This window comes from Parasteatoda tepidariorum, chromosome 9, assembly GCF_982258835.1.
Source record: "Parasteatoda tepidariorum strain Cologne lab strain chromosome 9, Ptep-v5.0, whole genome shotgun sequence".
Lineage (NCBI taxonomy): Eukaryota > Metazoa > Arthropoda > Arachnida > Araneae > Theridiidae > Parasteatoda > Parasteatoda tepidariorum.
Window position 1 is genome coordinate 50566328 of NC_141763.1, and position 22903 is coordinate 50589230.

The following is a 22903-nucleotide window of genomic DNA, read 5'->3' on the forward strand; positions in this document are numbered from 1 at the left end:
ATTGCAGTTAATTATGGAAGTGAAAATAATGTTCACGATTCAATTTTCGATATCCACAAATTTAGTTCTATTAAGAAGGTTTACCGAATAACAGCCTGGATTAGAAGATTTATAACAAATTTGAGAGTGAAGAAAGAAGATAGAATCAAAAATGATTTAACTGCAGAAGAATTAGAAGAAGCTGAAAACCTTTGGTTGAGACACGTACAAGCAAAGAACTACAGTAAGGATATAGATTGCTTAAAGGAAGGACAACATTTACAGAAGTGCTCAAAAATCAGAGACTTAAATCCGTTCATTTCTGACAAAGGGATTCTACTTGTGGGTGGAAGACTACAGAACTCCAATTTGAACTATTATGAAAAACATCCTATACTATTACCATCAAAAACTAAATTTACAGAACTGATAGTGAAGGAAGCACACGAAAAGACCCTACACTCTGGTATTTCAGACACACTAACGCAGGTACGAGAGAAGTTTTGGATTCCGAAAGGTCGGCAATTTATTAAGTCAATAATTGGAAGATGCGTCTTATGTAAGAGATTCAATGTTCGATCAGGAAGAGAAATTATGGCTCCTCTTTCTAAAGACAGAATAGAACAGTCACCTCCATTTTCAGTTACTGGCCTGGATTTTGCTGGACCCTTATTTGTGAAAGATTCTGACAGTAAGATTTACATCATGCTATGCACCTGTGCAGTTACACGAGCGATACACCTGGAAATTGTTTCCAGTTTAACAACTGAAGCATTTTTACTTGCTTTTCGTCGCTTCATTTCCAGAAGAGGACTGTGTTCTGTAATTTATTCAGACAATGCTCAGACGTTCAAACGAGCAGAGTTTGAATTGAAAAAAATGTGGACTATTTTGAGCAGTTCTGAAGTGAGTGAGTTTTATTCCTCAAAAGGAATAATGTGGAAATTCATCGTTGAAAGAGCACCCTGGTGGGGTGGATTCTACGAGCGAATGGTTCGTTCAATGAAAATCATTCTTCGGAAATTACTGAGGAAAACATCTTTATCTAGTGAAGAACTCGAAACAGTACTATGTGAAATAGAAGCTGTGATTAACTCGAGGCCTATTACTTACGTGACTACAGATTCTCCAGAAACTTTTCCTCTAACGCCATCCCACATGCTACTTGGAAGACGATTAATAAGTTTACCGTCAGTCAAGTTATCCGGTATTGACTGCATGATTGACAAAAAAATGATAATTAAAAAATTTAAATATCGAGAAAGACTTATAAATCTATTTTGGAAGAAATGGAAAAGGGATTATCTTTTAAATTTAAGAGCTGTCAATTATGTAAATTTGGATAAAGGTAATCAAAATTTTAAGGTAAATGATATTGTTTTGATTCATGATAACAAACTTCCAAGGAGCATGTGGAAACTTGGAAAAATTGTGGAAACATTTCAAGGACGTGATAACAAAATAAGAGCATGTGCTTTGAAAACAGATACGTCAATAATAAAACGTCCTATAAATTTATTATATAATTTAGAAGTGGACAATTAAATTAATATGAACATTCTATTTGAACTTTAAATTCACATTTATTATTATTTGAACATTTTATTTTACAATATTACTTAAGATATTCATTTAACTTACAAATTAAGTTTATCTTAAGATATTATTTGAACTTCTTTGATTTAAAGAAAATATGCATACATATATATTCTCTTGTTTAAATGCATGTTTGTTTAAAATTGAAATATTTTGCATGTGAAAGAATTTGTGTTGTGAAAATTGCTTGATTTATTATTCATGATATGATAATTTAATTTCATCAATTGATATTTACTTAAATTTCAATAATTTCATTTATAAGGTTATAATTTCATTTATAAGGTTAAGGTAATTTCATTTATTTGTTAAAGGTTTGAACTAATGCTCATAAAACATATTATTTTAAGAATTCAATTAATATTATTGCATTATAATCTTTATATAATTAAGAAGGGCTCATATTGTAAAGGGTAAGATTATATTATATTTTAAATATTGGTACCTTACATTTGAGAAAAATAACTTTGATTAATATATGAAATGACTAAATTGTTATGAACTAAGAGTTCATCGGGGGGAAGTGTGTTAATATTATTTATTTCTCCATATTAATTATTTCTAATACTCAATAGATGGCGCTCTGCGCAGCAATGTAAAATCAGTTAGTTTCTACACAGTTTTCCTCCATAACACTGTAACATCATCATCATCCTTCTTGTTATTAAATATATTTTATGTTAAAGGCGTTTTGTAATGAATGAAACCCCCGAGATCTGAAAGATCATATCACCGTATTTAACACGCCCGTCCTCGGCGGTCAAAAATTTCCCGCGGACAACAAATTTCTAGAATCCGACGTCCGCGCGGACGGCCATTTTCCCGTTAATGTTCGTGATACATTTCCAATTTTTGTTATCTTACAAGAATCTAGCGCCTCACTTCTAAAATGACCCTCTAATCTAGAAATACAGCAACATACTGCTCATGGTGGAATTGATGTTTTCTCTGTCTGGGAGTACTGCAGCGGTTGAAAGAGGCTTTTAGCAATGAACTTACAATAATTACAATGAATTACATTACGTACTGGTCTTAAACAAGAAGCGTTTAGCTCAGTTATGAACAACTACCTAAATGGAAAACCCCTTTCAGATTTCTATGCAGAAACCTCTGTAAATCATTGGCTTGATTGTGGAACTGGCAAACGTGATATTTGATTCATTTCAAAAATGCAGTACCCTCGGATAAATTGACATTCCAGATAACTTGACCTTTGTCATTTAAATTATTTCACAAAGGAAATACTAGGTTACTATTAGTAACCTAGTATATACTATATAATGTAATGCATATTACTGCATAATGTAATCCTAGTATTTGTAATCCTAGTAACTACTAATTCATTGTGCAATTTATGTAAATGTTTGTAATAAATAAGAGAAAATTATATTTTTATTTATTTAGAAGCGACGGGTTAGTTTCAAAGGAGGACGGGTACATTGTTGGACAAGCCGTCCTCGGGGACGAGTAAAATTTCTGGGTTTTTTCGAGCCCTGGAATAGAGGATAACTTTTCCTCTTGTATGTGATTGGTTCAAATTTTTTTGAATATGTCAGTTTATATATTTGAAACAGTTGTAAATAAACTTGTCTTCTTGACACACCGGTTCTAAAACAAATACAACAAAAATTTATTTTCAGTTAAGAAGAGAATGATTGTTTACAGACAAAATAAATGTGCAAAATAAAAATTACCTCATAAGATGAATGTCATCAATATAAAATTTCACTCGTAGATAAAGCTGCATCATGTTGTTAGAAAATATAGTGGAATTTGCATCGTAACGAAGCAAATCTCTAATTCTTTGCTTTTTCTCTAAAAATGTATATTCACCACCTAAACAGATAATAAAAAATACAAACAAGCTACTTTAGCAACCAATTTCAATCAACAATTTATTTTATTTCCTAAATAAAATTATTAAAATCTGCCAATTAAATACTAAATTGTTATATAATAAAACTTGCACAACTAATAAAAAAATCATAATATTATAAAATAATAATGTAAGTTTAGCAAATAAGAACAAGCAAGTTTTGGACAAGGTTTAGATACTTAGAAAAAAAATATTGCCTATGTTACCAAATTAAATATTAAAAAAAAATGATAAAAATCACATCCAAGAAACCAAAAATAAATAACGATATTCATTTGGCATTGTTTTCTTATACTTGATTCAGTATAATTATTTTCATGGAGGCAATCTAGTGAAAATTTAAACAGTTCAAAAACAACTTTGTGTTTAACTAAATTAAAACATGTTTCAAAGGAATCCTCCGGGAATTTTATCTCTATTCTAAAACTAAAGTAGAAAAATTATAGTTTGTAAAGAAAGGTATAAGTAGTTCAACGAAAGCAAATTCATACTATAAACAAAAAATTATGCAATCAAACATGTAAAATATAAAACTATAAATGAAATAATAAAAATAAGCAAGGAATACAGCCAGAAGTAATGGGATTTCATTAGTTCTAACACTCATAACTCACACACTATGAAAAAAAATACTTAATTTCTAAAACAACTGTATGAAATCTATTAGACTCAAAAGGTATTCCTAGAATAATGGTATTGAGTAATACTTTAAAGGTCTTTGAAAATACTCAATACACACAGTTTGTTGAAAGTAGTGCCACCCTTCCCATTACGTATTGGCTTTACCAAGTATAAAACATTTTTTTAAACTTTACTCTAATATTTTGAGTAAACAAAACATTTCAATCATGTAATAGAATTACATTATAGATTGCTCACAATTTTGAAAAACCAAAAGCTATTCATAAAATTAACAGCTATTAATTTTATATTATTAATTGTAGACTATCTGTCAATAGTCTACATTTAAGAATACAAAATTAATTCAAATGAATAATAAGCAACTCTAAGTACTTCTTTGAAAGAAAAAAAATACAAATAAATTCACAACCCAACAAAAAATTCATAATTAGCCATTTTTTAAGAGCCCTGAACTATCAATATCATTTCTTAAAAATAAAAAAAATTAGAAATTCACATACAATTTTTAAATGACAAATAAAAATTACACAAATTGTTATTTAAAACAGTCATACTAAAATTGAATAAAAAGTAAACAGTAGTAACTGAGGATATTTCAAATAATATTTGAAATAACTGAAAAAATTCAAATATCAAACATATTCACCATAATTAAAAACTAATCCAAATAAATATCGTTCTTGTAAATTAAGCTTATCAGAAATGAATTGCATCAATTGTTTTCCATTTGTAGATGGAACACATTCAATTTCTATAGTCTCTCCAGAAAGCAAGTGGACAACAACTGTGAAGGCAAACTTCTTAATATCCTATAGAAGGAAAATATAATTAATTTCACATTTGATAAAACAAAAATTATGCTTATTTAAAAGGGAAAAAATGGTGTTTTAAGATTTTTTTCAAACAAAAAAAACACTATTCATCAGCAAAACATTTCATTTTTATACCATCAGAGCAATACTTGTATGTGTATGCTGAAAAATATTTTATGTTAAGTCAAACTTGGTTATGTAAATCAAACCCTGATTTAACCAGAATTCGGATATAACGTAGAAATCAGAAACACTTGGTTGGTAAAATGCTAAGTCCATTAGAGTATAGCTCCTTTTTAAGGGGAGAAATATTTTCGTGATTCATAAAATTTCTACTTATTTCCACTTCCCAAGCTTTAATTCCTTCTTGGAAAAATTCTTTTTTATTAATGTTTTTCAAGTCCACGAATTTCCTTTTGATGTCTATGATGTTTTTCGGGTCATGAGTCTTATCCAAAGAACAATAACAAAGAGACAATAAGATAATTCAAAGCAAATTATATGCTGAACTGGTTTTTTTTTGCAACATCTCTTGTACTGTACAGAAATAAAAAATAAATTAAGTAAGTTCTATATTTATAGTTTAGTCAGAACTTAAATGAATTTTTTACAAACCTATGAGCACTGGTTGTAATGAGTATATATTGCAGTTCTTTCGCACTTGTTATAAGGAATTCCACTATTTTATTAAATAAAATCTAGTATAAGGTGTCCCAAAACTAAACCAAATAGTAATTTTGATAGAAAATATAGCTTTTTTTAAATTTAAATTGCAAAATATTTATTAATTCATGATTTAAAGTAATGTAAGGGAAAGCCAGGTAATGAGAGGGGCTTTGCTGCCACATGCCTACACTTTTAATACTGTTTTATGTAAATGTGGCTGAATTCCATTGTTGATATAGCACCTAATTTTATCATTTACCACTTGAGTGATCATAGGCTTGTTTAGTATAAACCTTCAATTTAAAAAAAAAAGTCACACATTGCTGTTAAATCCCACGACCATAGCTGCCGGCACGGATAGGAAAAAGTCCAATAGATTTTACGAACTAATATTAATTTCATGATAATTGTTGCAAAATGTACTAACTATTTTAAGCATAAGGTATTTTAGGGATTTTTATAGTCATCAAAAAAGAAAAACTGTAATAATTTCCACTTATGATTTCACATTAAAAGAACTTGAAATGTTATGTATTAGGTTTATTCATAATTTTGAATAGTAATAGGCATTTAATTCCTCTACGATAGTTAACTGAATTTTATAAATGAGGTTCGCTTTATGTATTAGTGACACTTATTCATTATGGAAAAAAATTCGATTTCTATGGAGATTTTTTTAGGAAACTTACTCAATTTTAGGGAATTTTTTGACATATTCAAAAACCAGGAGAATTTTTATTAAACCAGTAGACCAGGAGAAACTGGCAAAATCACGTAGTTTACTGGAAAATCCAGTAGAGTTGATAGCTATGCACGACCCAGGAAGTCATTTTTGATCATCAAATTACACAACCAGAAAATGACACAAAAAGCAAAAGATTGCTCAACAATGGAAATGTATAAATCTTTTGTGCAGTGTGGCATTTTTAATAACCCTGAACTATCAGCTGTTTTTCGGCCTTTTTTTTATTTATTTGTTGACAATGTTTAATAGCACAGAATCAAAATCTTGCTTAAATTATAGAATATCTTTTAAAAAGTAAATAAAAGATGAATTATGACGTCTTTCAAGGGTTGTGCGCTAAATTATTTAAAGGATGGCCACATAACACCAAATATGAATACAATTTTGTAAATAGAAATATAATTATGATTTTCTTTTCCATTACACAAATAATTCAAAATAATCATTTTTATATATTACAAGTACTTACCTCATCTTTACAAAAAGGAGATGCATGCTCAGGAGGTTTTAGCTGATTTATTACAAATTCAGGTCCCATCAGAAACTAAAAATAATAAATTATGTTTGAAAATGTGAAATGCATAGTAGATTGATAAAAATAGAATTCTTTTATATAAAATTGTGATTAAACAACAGACCCAATTTTGAGTTTATAATTACCAATGCTCAAATCTATAGCCTTGAAATTTCTGAAACCAGTCCAAAAGGCAAGAGAACTCTTGAATCAAGTATTGAGAGAAATTTGCCTTTGAGGGGGACCTTTTCGATAGACCAAACCTCAAATTGCATTACATAGAGAGAAAAACCACAAAAACCTCCCATAGTATGCTTCGCGGCAAAAGGACTCTAACCCATCACCCGTCTATCAAAGAGGAATTTTTACATCAGCACTGCGCTCAGTGCAAGCCATAATATATTATATAAAAAAATTTTAACATAGCCTTCAGTTTAGCTTTAGGTTACTGTCATAACATGAAAAGAATTTTCTTTTTTCAGTAACCAAAAAATGTAAATAACAAGTAATGTAAATAAATACAAGTTTATTTACATCTTTGATTCATTGTTATTTCATGGTGAACAAATTCTACTTAAATCGAATGTTAAAAAATAAACTTTGCAATCATTTTTAATGCTTAGAAAAAATCTCTGGCTAAAAGTTGAAGAAGTTGGCAGGAGGTCACGCAATATGTATTAAAAAATAGTATGGATATTTAAAAAAAAAGGTATTAAAAAAAGGTACTAAAAAAAAGAGTAAAGTTTTATTTATGGTTTTACAAGTCTTACTTGAGATTCAGAATCAGTTGAAAAAGGTTGCTTTAAAGCAACTTCTTGAATGTTGTAATAGTGCTGTCTAGGGCATTCTTCATCTGAAGTAGAGCTATTACTTGAAAAAGCAAACTGAGAACTGAAATGAAAAATAAATATATAGAAAAAGAAAAGTTCCAAAACATCAATTACAATCCCTTAATAAATAAAACAATATAACTGAAAAAAAAATATTAATGCAAAAATATATTCTAAAAGTTTTTACTTTATTAAAATAAGTTTGTCGGGGTGATTTTTTCCCAAGGGTGGTTATTTTAAATCTAAAAATATTCCATTATCTAAAAAAGCTGACATATCAAATATTTCCATTTTTTAAAGTGATTTCAGGGATGGGGGCCTACGTTAACATCAAAATATCAGATTTTCTTTAAAAAATTCCTAAACTGAGTATTTTTCATACTCTGAGGTTAAAAACTCCAACCCATGTGGGTTTTTTGGTTTAATTGGGTGCTATTTTTTTGGAGGGATAAGGGTCAAATACATAGTAAATCTTAAAGACAATAAAATAATTTTATTATTAAATCTATAACAGCATACACCATTAATAATAGAAGAAATGTTAAACATAAAATTTATTTTAAAAAACTAACAAACAAATAAAATCAATACACAGTTTCCTATCACTTTCTATTAGATAAGAACTTGACAAAATTTTTTCTCAATTTTAATTTAATTTAAACTCTGTAATATAAAAATTATATAACTACATAAAAGGCAGTCCTTTCAGAAAAACACTCTATATTCTTTCCAACCCAGTGGCTCTTCTTTTTTTATTTTTTATTTTAGTTTAGACCATTATCAGTAGACACAAAATGAGATGCCTTTAACATTTACTTATCATCACAGTTGCAATTAGAAAAGTAACTCAAAATTTAAGATAAGTAGATCAGAAGCTATTGAATGTTTTCTATATGTGGACTTGTTTGGTCAAAATTGCATAACAGTTTTGGTCTCAAAAAAGATTGCTAAAGTTTATCGACATTTAAAGATTGAATTGGAACTAGATCAGACAACTAGAGAAAATGAATATTATGTTATATCCTTGAGAAATATTTAATAAAATTATTGTGAGTAACAGTTATTGAACTATTTTAACAATCATTTCATTCTAAATATCATTCCAAATATGTTTCCTTTTTAACCATTTTTTGATTCTTAATACATTTTGTTTGCTTTGACACTAAGATGTGGAAAAGAGATTGCAATTATCTGATTTTTAAAATTAAAAAAAAAAAAAAAAAAAAAAACAACTTTGTAAAAACTTTTCATAACCTTTGAAACAATTGGGTTGATTGTTTTTCAGTATTCTCCATTTGATAATTTAAAACAAAAAAATTAACTCAGCTATAAAAATTCAGAGAGGAATTTTAAATCAAAATATTATAAACTTTTACATACTCGCTACTTGAAGAAGCCCTATTATCATTTTGTACTTCAGTATGTGACTTAGAAGAAATGGCAGGTTGCTTAGCAGGTCTTTGTAGTAATAAGACTAGTTCAGCTATAGTTTTTGGTTTTAGCCCTGTTAAAAAGCATATAAAGTTAGCTTGGACTAAAAATGTAACATTGAAAAGTAATTAAACAAGCAAGCTAAAAGAAAAGGTAAATAGCTAAAAAAGTATTCATAACAATAGAAACAGCTCAGCTACAGAATTAAGTTTAAGGCCATTTAAAAAAAAAATGGGGCTAGCTTGCATCATGTAAGATTGAAAAAGAGTTAAACAAGCAACGATAAGGTAGAAAAACATAAATATAACCATGTAATTACATATTTGCAGATATTTTATCAGAAAACAATGAATATTATTTTCTTATACTTTGGCATAAATGGGAAGTTCATTATTTACAACAAGAACCATTAATGGTTTAGGATAAGTGGAGTCTAATAGCAATTTACCGCATTATAACCGTCATTGAGAAGCCGACCCAAATTTGAGTCTATGACTACTGATGTTCAACTCTGTAGCCTTGTAATTTTTAATTCAATCCAGAAGACAAATGAACTCTTGGATCCGTACCTCTAGAAGTAATGATTTGTTATGGGAACTTGAAGGACTTTGTGATCCCAAAAGATTTCAAGATTTAATACAGGGGGATTCTTCGGTTAGCAGGATTCGAGCTCAAGTTCTCATGAACACAAGTCCAACGCCCTACCAACCAGGCTATCCCAGCTACGAGGCTCATCCAGAAAGTAAGTTTCCCTATTTTTTTAAAAAAAGGAACTCACACTTTCAGGAACCTATTTATTGGCAACAAGTACAGCAATGTTTCAGCCATTTTTCAACATAGCCACCACCAGAATTGAGACACTTGTCGCATCGTGGGATCAACTTTTGTATCCCTCTGTCGTAGAACTCTGCCGGCTGTGAATGGAATCAATGTGTGACAGGCCTCTTCAGCTCTTCGCCGTTGCCAAAACGCTCACCGGAGGAAAGAAATTTCTTCAGGTGTAAGAAAACGTGAAAATCGCTGGGAGTAAGATCATTCATTGTCATGGAGAAGCACAACACCTGCAGTAAGCATTACACGACTCTTGTTTTGAATGGCACGTCACAATTTATTCATTGTTTCACAGTAACAGTCAGCGTTTGCTGTTTGGATGGAAGTCAATGAGCAGAATGCCCTTTTTGTCCCAGAGCACCGTGCACATCACTTTTCGTACTGACAGCGTCCTAAGCGTTGAATTTTGTGTTCGGGTGTCCGGTTTTTTCGGCACATGCTGGTTCCATTCACAAGCGACAGAGTTCTACGACAGAGGGATACAAAAGTTGATCCCACGATACAACAAGTGTCTCAATTCTGGTGGTGGCTATGTTGAAAAATAGTTGAAGCATTGTTGTACTTGTTGCCAATAAATAGGATCCTGAAAGTTTGAGTTCTTCTTTTCAAAAAAATAGGGAAACTTACTTTCTGGATGAGCCTCATATTTCCTCCATTGATCATAAAAAAATAGAGAAAAACTGTGAGCAAATTTTGAAATAGCATTTATAAGATTTTTATGATCAATTTCACCCATTGATCATAAAAACCTTATAAATGCTATTTCAAAATCATCTAACAGTTTTTTCCTTCTCAATGTAAGCAGTAGTTTTAAACTTTTGACGAAGATGGGACACCGATGTCCCATTTATATATTTATTTTCCAAAGCTCTAAATACTAGCAAAATTATATCTTGCTATTTTTTTATAATAAAAAACAGTCTAATAGTTACTTAAAATCTGTTAGATTATCAAAATTATATTTGCTTTAAAATTTAAAATTAAAAAAAGTAGTTTAAATTTTTAAAAAAAAATTTTGTTACAAAATTTATCAATAATGATTTTGTAAATTAAAGAAGTTTCAATAATAAACAACTGCTTTCTTACATCTAGAAAACTGCAAATTCGAAAAACTATAATTTGGAAGTGAGCCGTGTTTGAAAGATTTTACCTTTAACACAGAAAAACACACTGGTATTTCATACTGTATATTTAATCATAAATTATTAAAATGCTAAATATAATACTTTTCACATACTTTAGTCCAAATTAATTAATTCAAAATAATAAAAAAGTATAAAATTTATGTTCAAGAAAAAATTTGCACCAAAGGATTACTGGTTTGTTTTAGTAGCTTTAGTTTTTCATTTCATTCATTAATAGAAGTGCCTCGTCCAAAGTCAGCATAACCTTTATTTCTAACCCACAGGACTATGAATCATGGTTTTAATATTTCTAGCCTATTTTTTAGTCTAGATTTGGTATGTAATCTTTTTTCACAAGCATATTTATTTCAAAAGTTAAAAAAGTTTCTTCACTTGTCCTAGTGTGAGCAAGATGAGCCATATGGCATGTTTCTCAAACACTATTTGGACACTTAAAATGATATTTATTTTATAACCGTCGTTGAACAGCCGATCCAATTTTGGGTTTATGACAACTAATGTTCAACTCCAAAGCCTTGTAATTTTGAACCCAATCCAAAAGACAAGAAAACTCCTGAATCAGTACTCTCAGAGGAATGATTTGTTATGCGAACATAAAGGACTTTGTGACCTAACAGATTTGGTGTGCATCAGTCACCATATACTACGTGAGGAGTCTTCAGCCAGCGAGGATTGAACCCACAACCTCTTGGACAATGAGCCCAGTGCCCTACCAACCAGGCAATCCTGGCCCTAAAATTATACCTATTCATTATTTGGGATCCAAACAAACTTAGATAAACCTAAAAGTCACCTCATCAATACATCAGTGATGTATCATTAATATATGAGTCAGCAATGTATCAACTTGTTAATTATTTGACAAAGGTATACCTTTATTTTAATTAATTCAATTTATATTATAGTGAGAAAAAAACATTATGATAAAAAAACATTATAATGAGAAAAAAATCAGTTTAGATAGCGGACTTGAAATCGTAAATTCTTCTACAATTGCTGAAAATAAATTTGTCTTAAGGCAAACACCACATAAACTAAATTAAATAAAACTCAAAAAAGTATTCTACACTGACATTTATTATACCAGTGTATTATGAATTTAGATTTTTGTCTGTTATCCAGATAGCAGATAAGGACCCAAACAAAAGCAAATTTAAAAATGAAACTACTGTAATAGATTGTACATGCTATATTTTATTATAGTTTAAAACTCAAACGCTCCCCCCCCCAAAAAAAAAAAACTCTACAGCTTAGGCTACTAGCTCATTCAATAATAATTAAATTAATAGAACCTCTTCCTTGTACATTTAACATTACAATATTATTGCATTAAATAATAACAATAATGGAGTTGGGCATTGGTAGCCGTAAACTGAAAATTTGGTCGGCTGTTCAAGGACGGTTATATTAAAACAAAAACAGAACTAACCGGTGGTTAAAAGATTTGTATCCACATCAACAGGAGCAGACGGGCCAATGTTAATACTCAATCGTAATAATTCAAGCATTTTCCTTCTTTCAGTTAACTCTTCATAAACTCTTAAGATTGACTGGTGAGCTTTATGCTCCTGCCAATTTTTAAGGACTTCATCTTTGGTAGAAATATGTAACTTGGATTTCAGTATCTGCTCTCTAACTCCATGATATGCTTTTTTCCAACGCTCCTTTGCAGTTAAAATATTTCCTGCATTGATGTTAACTGATATTTCAGGATGATAGCCTAATCTATGGCCATAGGATAGATATTTCACACTGTAGTCCAAATCAAGCATCTCTTTATTAGCATCTAATTGAAGAAAATATATATATGTTAATGAATACATAAATTAAAAAATTAATTACCCACATATGTGATTGCTTATCCACAGAAAATTCTTTCAATATTTGTTTTTGATATAAGAACAGAACGGGGGAAAAATATGGTCATGAAAAAATAAATAAAAAAGAGTATGAAACTATTTTGCACAAAAAGGAAACATTTAAATTATTTACATACTTACTTAAAGTTTTTTATAAAAATGTGTCTGTTCTAACAAGCTGTTAAACTTAATAGATAAATCATGATTAAAGAGAATAAACAAATAATTTAGAAATTTATTTTCTCCCAAAGTTTGAGTCTGAAAGCTCCTGACAACTTCACCAAAGTTTGAAGAATCTCATGCCTGTTTTATGAGCAAAAAGTTAGAGATATGACCGATTTTCAAATCACATTACATAATTATGAATCAAAAAGAAACAGAGACAAGGTTTTGTAAACTGAGAAAACATGAGCCACAAAGAATGATTGCAAAAAGTGTTTTAAATGCAAATGGCAATGCAAAAAAAGTTTTAAATGTGAGTAGCAACGAGCAGTTTTTAAATCTCTTAGTATGCATCATAGTATAAGGTTCACAGTTTAATCACATGAATATGAATTTTGTGCTAAATGTGCTTTTGATCAAAATGTGCTAAAATATTTACATGCTTTACAAGTTTTTTATAAATATATAAATGTGTGTACAATCTGAAAAACTGTTAAACTTAACAGATAAATTAAATACATGATTAAAAAAGAATAAATACATAATAAATGTAGAAATTTAATTTTTTCTAAATTTTAGAAATTTGACAAATTCACCAAAAGTTTGAAGAATCTCATGCCTGATTTATGAGCAAAAAGTTAAGAGATATATCCAATTTTCAAATCACATTACATAATTATCAATCAAAAGGAAACAGAGGCAAGGGTTTTGCAAACTGAGAAAACATGAGCCACAACAGTGCAAACAGTGTTTTAAATACAAATCAAAAAGTGTTTCAAATGTGAGTAGCAATGAGCAGTTCGTAAATCTCTTAGTATGCATCATAGTGTAAGGTTCACAATTCAATCACATGAATATGAATTCTGCTAAATCAAAATGAGAGATTTATAATTAAATATTGATACATTCTTCAAAAAATTAGGTTAGTATGAATTGCAATAGGTTTTCAAAAATCTTGTTAAGACAAATAGTCAGGTTCTGCTAAGAAATTATTTAAACATAAATCCTAATGGGGAATTTGCAAATCATGTTGGTATAAATCACACTGCTTGATATAAAAATATTGTCTGCAGATTATGCAAGATTAGGTTTGTAAATAGCATTTGTAGGATACATGCAATTTTCAATTTGTAAATTACAGAGTAAAAAGCAAAGTAACAATAAAGGCAGATTTTCGTAAACAGGACAAATTTAATTTGAGGAATAATGCAAGTTAGTGGGAAAACCACAAGCATGATCATTATATTATATGATATATGCAAAGAATATTGAAAAAATAATCCAGATATATATTTTAAATTGTAGACCACATCAAGCAATTTGAACATGAGGTAAATTTATTATGCACAACAAGGTTTGAACTATATTATCAAAAGGCTATAAAATCAAAAAGGATCATTTGAATAGAATGTAGGAAAATTTATCATAAATCTGGTGGAACTATACATTGTTTCAGAAACATAAACTTACTGAAATTGAAAAGACTTATGGATTTTATTTAATGCTACAAGAGTAAAAATAATTTCTTAAAAAATTACATGTAAGCAAATTTATTGCTTTTCAAGTATTAAAAAAAAAACATTGAAATGAATTTAGAAAAATAGTGAAGATAATTTTTTATGAAACAATTATTTTATTTATTCACATATAAGAGAAAAAAACACAATAAAAAAATTAATTAACAAAATAAATAACTATTCTAATGACAAAAGTTTACAAAATAGAAAACGAAAAGTATTTTTAAAAAAATTAACTTATTGAATTATGAAATAAACTTCATTAAAAAGAAAAGGTTATCATAAAAGTTTATTCAATCCCTTATGATATTATAAGGCACATAATTTAATGTATGATGATAGAAAAAAAATTGCTAAATTAAAAAAAAATAACAGAATCACATTTAAAATGATCAATAAATGTTTATCCTTAAATTAAAGATAATTAAGATTTGTAACCCATGTTGGTACACAATGCAATATTGTGTAAAATATGTATAAAGCCATAATTTGTAAACCACGCCTGGCTATAACTGCATGCATATCCAATGTTCAAAATCATTATTGAAATGTATGATTAAATTAAAACGTATAGGCAATAAAACACAGATTAGCATAATCTCACAATTTTTTTTTAAAATGTGGATTTGCCTCAGGATGATATTGAAAACTGATTGTGTGAGAAAAATCATTGCTTTTCAAAAATTAATTGAAAAAAACTACTTACACAAAAATTCCCAGAAGTCTTTAAGTTATGAACTATTTTTAATTAAAAAACAATAATTGTTCAATAACAAATATTGTAGACTTTTTACCTGATATTCCACTGGAAAAAGTACCAGATATTCTATTAAAAGAATTACCTGATATTCTATTTAAAAAAAAATATTACTCAAAAATGCGATAAATGTATCATGAATACAAAACATGATCAAACACAGAAAAGAATCAAACTCATGTTTAAATCATAAATTACAAGGCATTTCAAGAATATTGGCAGAACTATTTAAAGAAAACATTCCAAAAATCATAGTTGCAATTAATCAACAACAGAACTAAGTATACCTTGCCTCTTTACTCTCTCTCTTTGATAAAGCACAAAGACTCGACTTATTCTAATGTGCTTTGTTATGATAGAATACTTTGCTTAGCAGGGTATCCCATCATAAGCTCATAAATAATGTTCGCTTAGCAGTTTTTAATAATTTAAACTGATGATGCTAGATTAGCTTGGATAGGATTAAAAAATTTAACTTTGATACTTACTTTTTAAATCATCTGCTTCATTTTCTCTTAAGATATCTTGATCAACTTGGGATAGAATTTCATTCTGCAATAGAAAAATAAAATATCAAATAAATATACACACAAGGTTATGAATACAGAATCCTTAAAATCTAACGTTAGACATTTAGTTGCATTTTCGCAGATTACATTAGTAAACATGAGACCTTCAAAATAACAACTTTAAACGACTTTGTAGCATTTTCTAAGATCAAAGTAGAATTTCGAATTTTTTTATTGATTATTCACTATTGTAGGTGTGCAAAACCTGTGGCTTGTTGGGACGTATTAAGTTGACTGATTAAAAAGATTTAGTGTAATAACAAAGATGTTCAAAAACCACCATAATTGTTGTTAACATGTCTATATCTGAGAATGCAGTCCTTTATTAAGAAAGGTTCTGTGCTCTTACTTAGTTGCATAGATATATGGGTCGGTTAATAAGTAATATTGGTACACCTTAGTACTCAATTTAATATAAATTTAATGTAAGAAAATGAAATAAAAATAGTTTTGCAATAAAATTTAATGTACTGTTAATTAAGTTAAAGAATTAATATTATATTATATTGGACATCTTATCATAAGCAAACAACAGTTTCAGGCAAGAAGACAAGCAATGAAGATATTTATTACCTATATTTATAAAACATTCTTTTTTCTTTCTTTTGCATGAACTATTCAAAACAGATAGATCTAAGCTTCCTTTGATAACATTATCTCTTAAACTGTTCCCGAATTAAAGAAGATTTAAAGTAAAATTTTACAAAACTAGCTGTAGAGAATAATTCTTTTAATTTTTCTGAAAAACTATTAAGTAGATCCAGATTTTTTACAAAAATATTCAATAGCATTTTAATGATTAATTTTCCTTTGTTTTATGGCATATTAAATTGAATTCATTAAGCAAGTCCATATACTTTCATAATTTAAAATTTCAAAAAATATTTATCTTTTGACTAGACAAAATGAAACTTTTTTTTAATTGCCAAAGCTCCTTTTTACCCTTTAACATAGTTTATAAACCTTATGTTTTATTTACATCATTTTGACAATAAAACTAGAGTGCTTATTATTAAAAAAATAATAATTACATTGATAAAGAAGTGACATAAATTATTCCCAAAATGGAAATCAGATTAATATTCTCTTGAAAATTCAAATAAAAAATTTAGTAATGAACGGCCTCAAAATAATAACAGGTAAATGAGAAGTTATAAGGAGAAAAGAGAGGGATAAAAAACAACTGTAGAAAATTGTTCAATCATAATTTTGCTATCTATTGCATAACTTTCAAACTTATTTAAATTTTTGAACTATTCTGTACAAGAACAAAATCCCAATACTATTAAAAAAAAGCATTCCTGTAATAGCCCAATGGGGACCAGAAGTGCCATGGAAGTCAAGACTCCACAATTTTTTGTGGATTCAATAATTGCACACGGACCGCCTTTACTTCCAGACACGCTGGTACCCATTGATTTGAAGCTGGGAGGGCTTCAAGTCACCGCTGGGGGGTCAAACCCTAGTCCTTCACAATGACAGCCTAGTGCCTTAACCATTAAACCATTCGATAATTTCATGACAGTCATACCTCTGGCAAACTTCCTAGGACTTCTTGATGCAACTTTACAATCACATTTGAAAATGTACACCCATCCATGTATTTTTCAGCATGCAGAGTACAAACCTAAGGAAAAAAATTATGTACGTTTTAAAGATTTATTTCAACTTCGAATTTTATCGACACATGTGAATTCTAAAATTTTAATCATAAAAACTGCAATCAAAACAATTACAGTAGGGTGCTCATTATTCAGACAATTCAGAACTGAGGTCAACCCAATAAACAAAAAATCCATATAAGTAGACTAATTTAAAAATAAAACACTAGGGTAAGTTTTTTGCCTTTTTCTTTTTGTATATTCCGCTCATATTTTTTCTGGCAATTAAACTGGTAATTGGTACTCTTGTTTGTCTACGCTAATGTTTCTTTACAGGGATAGAAATTAAGAAAATTTAGTCACTGCTCAGAAGCACTAGTAAATAAATGATATTACTAGTTCATATACAATTCCATTAGTCCGTTTACATGTTTCTCTTGTAAAAAAAAAGACAATAAAATTTTTTTTAATGAAAAATTACAATTATGAGAATTTTTAATGTTCGCAATTATGTGACATATCTCATTTTGAGACAAAATACAAGCCAGAAAACCATATAAAAAAAATAGCACACTGTTTTTTTTTAATAGATTACTGGTCTGATAATTCTAACCACTGATAGCTATTTTATGGTGGTCTTAGTCAAATTGTAGTTGTCACAGACAAATAGAGCACTCTTAAGCAAATTGAGCCCAATTTGATCGGCATTATAGATAAACTCTTCATCATAATTTTAGATTCTATCTTTGCTGCTTTAACTCAATGCTGACTCAGTGTTTTCCCTACAGCGCAAAAATGCGAGAATTTAGCATATTTTTTTCTTTTCTCGCATTAAAAAATGATAGCCGCGAGAAATTCGTACATTCTATAATCCAATTTCAAAATTTGTGAATTTCTAGCATTTTGAAAAAAAATTTTTCATTGCGCCATTTAGAATGAAATCCGTTTCATTTTCCTTCCTGGATCTTTCATTATTTTCAATATTCCTGGATCTTTCATTATTTTCAATATCTGCCCCATTATCTAGCTTCCCTATTTATCAGTATTGTTCAGAACCTTTAAGAACAACAGAACATCATCCCTCGGAACCAAGGAACCTCTTTCAAAACGCATTTCTCAGCAACCCTCGTGTTTACCGTAGGTAAGGTTTCTCCATGTAAGAAGTTAAAATTTTTTGCGCATTAATGTAAGATGGACAAATACCTTGTAAAGGCAATATCTTCTACTCCGAAACAGACGAATGAAAATGAAACTAATGTGGGTAGAAACGATCAAAACGAAACAAACACGCATTTGAGCAACCAAATGAGAATAGCTGATGAAAAAGTAGATGTAGAACATTTTCCATACGATGATGCAAAAAAAATATTCAATGCTTTAAAAATTAGAAGATGTTAAAAATGTATTATAATTAAAGAAATGATTTTTTTTTTAAGTCTCTTTGTGTTCTTTTTTTTTTTTTTTAATTTTTAGATATCTCACTTAACTTTTTGAAATCTTACCCTGTTTTTGAGAAAGGGTGAGAAATTCTTACCCATTTTTTTTCTGGGATGAAATCACTGTGACTATTATAACTCTTAGATCCTCTCTCCAAGGACAATAAGGGACAAAAAAAAATTGACATCCTTAAGAGAAATAAAAAGTGGTATACAATGGAAGACCATCGATCAATCAGACTGCTTAGACAATTCAATTAATCAATTTTCAGATTAATGATTCTCTACTGCTATGTAAAACAATAATTTAAAAGTAAGGCTAATTTCAAGAAGTCACTGTCCATACACATATTAGCTATGTTTACAAAAATTCTTCCAACAAAATTCAAATTATTCAAAATTCAATCCAATTAGAAACCAACATGTTATAACATGAAAAGTAGTATAGCTGCTTCTTGCTATATGAAATTGCATAAAGACGAACTCATATTTTTAATTTAGATATATCTAAAAATAAATAAAATCATCAGGAGTATAGTATTTTATTAAAAGTTTTAACAAGACCTATGAAGTCAGTAAACAGTTTTTAATTTTCAGCTATATAATATGATGTGTTGAACAAAATTATCATATACAGTGAAAAAGAATTATCTATTCATACCACATATTTTACGAACGATAAAGTAAAATCTTTCTTTTAACAATGCAAAAAAAAATACGAATTCAATAAATCAATGCATCTCATACCTGTATTACATCAGACAAAGTCATTCGCAAATCAATATCTTTTTGGCACAATCCTTGAAAGACAGTTCTAATTAATGGTGATAGTTTGTTCTGAAAGTCAAAATAAAATTAATATTAGGAACTACACAATTTAAATCATAAATAATAACCAACATTGAACACTTTAAAGCCTTTCCTTTTAAAAGTTAATTTATTTTTTGCAACACTGCATGCTTTACATATATAATGCAGAATATATCAGTCATAATTCCGTAGAGCTATAATCACCAAAAACAATGATTTGACAATTGAAATTAACAATATATCAGGACAAAAAAAAGCCTAAAAAATCTGTTTAAATCTTCATATAATGGTCAAAAATTAATATTTACAAAACACTACAACACTTTTATTAAACAAGCAAGAGATGGTGGGTGGCAAATAAGTTGAACAGAAGTGTTCATTTTTTCTTATGTTCAAATAGAGGAAGGGTCTGAAATATGTGAACATTCTTCAATATTTTGAATTCAAATTCATTATGGTTTTTTGGTTGATTCTGTACGTTTCCTTAAAATAGAAAACCTTTTTTCTGACATTTTTTCAAAACATAGTAAATCATAAAAAGTGTATGAACAGCCTAGCACTCTTTTCAGAAAGAACAGAAATGGCTCTGTGCCTTCCTATTCCGACCACCCAGATCAAAAAAGAAATACTGTCAAAATATCAAAAGACAGCATTAATAAACCAAAAAAATGATCCTAAGTAAAAATAAATTGATCCTAATAATGCGCTTCTCACCAAATCTCCATTTTTTAAATTTTTTTTTATTTTTAGGTTTATAACATTCGTACCCTTAATTCCAGGAATAAGCTCAATTGATATAACTCAGATGTCATATCTTGATGAGTGAATAATATATAGGTGAATTATTATTGAATAAATTACAGAGGAAGAGTCTGAATCTAATAAAAACTTTCTGATCGTCAAATTTTCCAAATATTAGGAAAAGTATTTGGAAAAATTTGCGTCAATAGTATATAAAGATACATTCATGTAAACTTACAGTGAGTTTAGAAAATCTAATTACAAAAAATTCATAAAAAGTCACTCAATACATTAGCTAGATACTCAATAGATACCCACTCAATACTAGCTAATAGATGATTTAAATCCTGTTAAAAATACAATAACATGGATTTTTCTAAAAAAAAAAATTTATGGTGTAATAACAAAAATAAATTTGATGAAAATAGTAAAACTATTTCTTTTCATGACTAAATTTAAAATAAAACACCTAAATCACATATTTAAAATGAGATATATTAAATTATTTACCTGACTTTTATCACTAATACTAAAGTAAGCAGCACGAAATATAGTTTGGCCAATAGAAAACACATATATCTGTGATAAGAAAAATAGCAATATTTAACAGTAACATAAAACATATGTACATAGTAACAAAATCATTTAATGACAAATAAGCTAAAGATAATGATAAATGATGAAGATCCATTCCCTGTGGCAGAATTTTTTCGGGCTTTCTGTGACAAACTTCCCCAGCACTAATATTTTTCATTAATATACTTTTAATTATAACAAGTACTAATTTAAAGTAACAGAAATGCTGTGTTTACCAAAGAAAGCATAGAATAAAAACGTACAAAAATTTTAATTGTAAAAGTAATACTTTTTTAATTTTAATATTATAGGCGATATTCTCGCATTTTATAAAAGGAAAAATGCACCAATTATTCCTCTTTCAAATTTTGTAAATCATTAAACAAATTAAAATTCATAAATAAATTAAACTATAATGAATTAAAATTCGTACATAAATTAAAAATTGCAAAATCCACGCATTAACTCCCAAAATAAAGATCATGAATCGCGCAAATAGGACTTTCAAAAGATACTCAAATAAGTGTATGAAAAATATGATGATTTTTAAAGAAAGAAAAGAAAGAGAGAACATCATTTTTAGAGGAAACTATCTTTTAAACTTTAGCTATTTCTGAATTTTTTATTTTATATTATTAATTTGAATTCCTAGCTGAAGCCTGCCATTACCGATTTTTTAAAAATCTCAAATAAGAATAGAAAAATTACAATTATTTCTTTCCTCTCTGATATGCAAGAGAGAATCTTTGAAAAAAATTCTGCAGTGAAAAAAAAAACATATTTCAAAAAATTATGCTGGAAGAAAACCCAAAATTTTCCCCTTCCCAAAAGAAAAATCTTTCTGCAAAAACTCAGTAACGTTCTGAGACAATGTCGTTCTGAGACAATGACAGTCGCTGCAACTCTGCCACGGGGCACATGTTATATATTATGTCATGAAATAGCAATATTTAATAGTAACATAAAACATATATACATAGTAACAAAACCATTTAATCACAAATAAGCTCATAACCTTAACAATTACCCATTAATATATCCATGAAATAGCAATATTCAATAATAACATATACATAGTTGTTTGAAGACAAATAAGATTATATGGATAGCAATTATCCAATAACACAGCCACAAAATAGCAATATTCAATAATAACATCAAGATAATAACAAAAACATTTAATGACTATTAAGCTCAGAATAATGATAACAAATATATATTCTGTTCAATGTTTAAAAGTTCAGGATATAATAACAGGGGTGATTGTGAGCCCAGATCAAAATTCCAGAAAATTTCTTGAGTTTAAAAAAAAAAAAAAAACGGTTTAAATTGAAAAATTAGAAAAAAATTAAAACATTGTTTTTTTTCTTCCTTTTTCTCAATATTTCTTAGTTTACTTAAAATATATTTAAAATTTTGCACATACCTATTACCATTTACACATACCTATGATGACCTGGAGAAGTAATTAAAATTTACAAATATGTCTTTCTTTCTGGGGTTTATGATTATAACAGCTATTTACTGATATAAATATAATATATTTATCATGAATATAAGCTTATAAAGTATCTCTCTGGCTCTCCTTTACAAACTAATAAAATAAACTGTGTTTTTTAGTTCCACCTTTGAAAATTTGATTTCCGGAAACTTCTGTGATCAATAATTTTTTGAAACGTCTGGACCTTCGATCTCCGGAAACTTCAGGATCACTGTTGGCGAAAAATCCGGATTTTTTCCGGAGCACAATCAGCCCTGTAATAAGATATTCTGAACTAAAAAAAAAAAATTTATGGTACAATTTTTAA

General features: G+C 28.5%; 1 protein-coding gene across 1 annotated transcript in view; it reads right to left on the minus strand.

The window, feature by feature from the left end:
• The window catches only part of LOC107447617 (tyrosine-protein phosphatase non-receptor type 13), a 167913-nt gene that overhangs the window by 140771 nt on the left and 4239 nt on the right, over positions 1 to 22903 (minus strand). The window contains exons 4-13 of the mRNA XM_087151783.1: positions 21030 to 21098; positions 19716 to 19805; positions 17463 to 17558; positions 15851 to 15914; positions 12497 to 12853; positions 9041 to 9164; positions 7601 to 7721; positions 6786 to 6860; positions 4740 to 4902; positions 3270 to 3411 (exon numbers count right to left, since the gene is read on the minus strand). Coding sequence (XP_087007909.1) covers positions 3270 to 3411; positions 4740 to 4902; positions 6786 to 6860; positions 7601 to 7721; positions 9041 to 9164; positions 12497 to 12853; positions 15851 to 15914; positions 17463 to 17558; positions 19716 to 19805; positions 21030 to 21098 — 1301 coding nt within the window. The remainder of the gene's footprint in view (positions 1 to 3269; positions 3412 to 4739; positions 4903 to 6785; positions 6861 to 7600; positions 7722 to 9040; positions 9165 to 12496; positions 12854 to 15850; positions 15915 to 17462; positions 17559 to 19715; positions 19806 to 21029; positions 21099 to 22903) is intronic.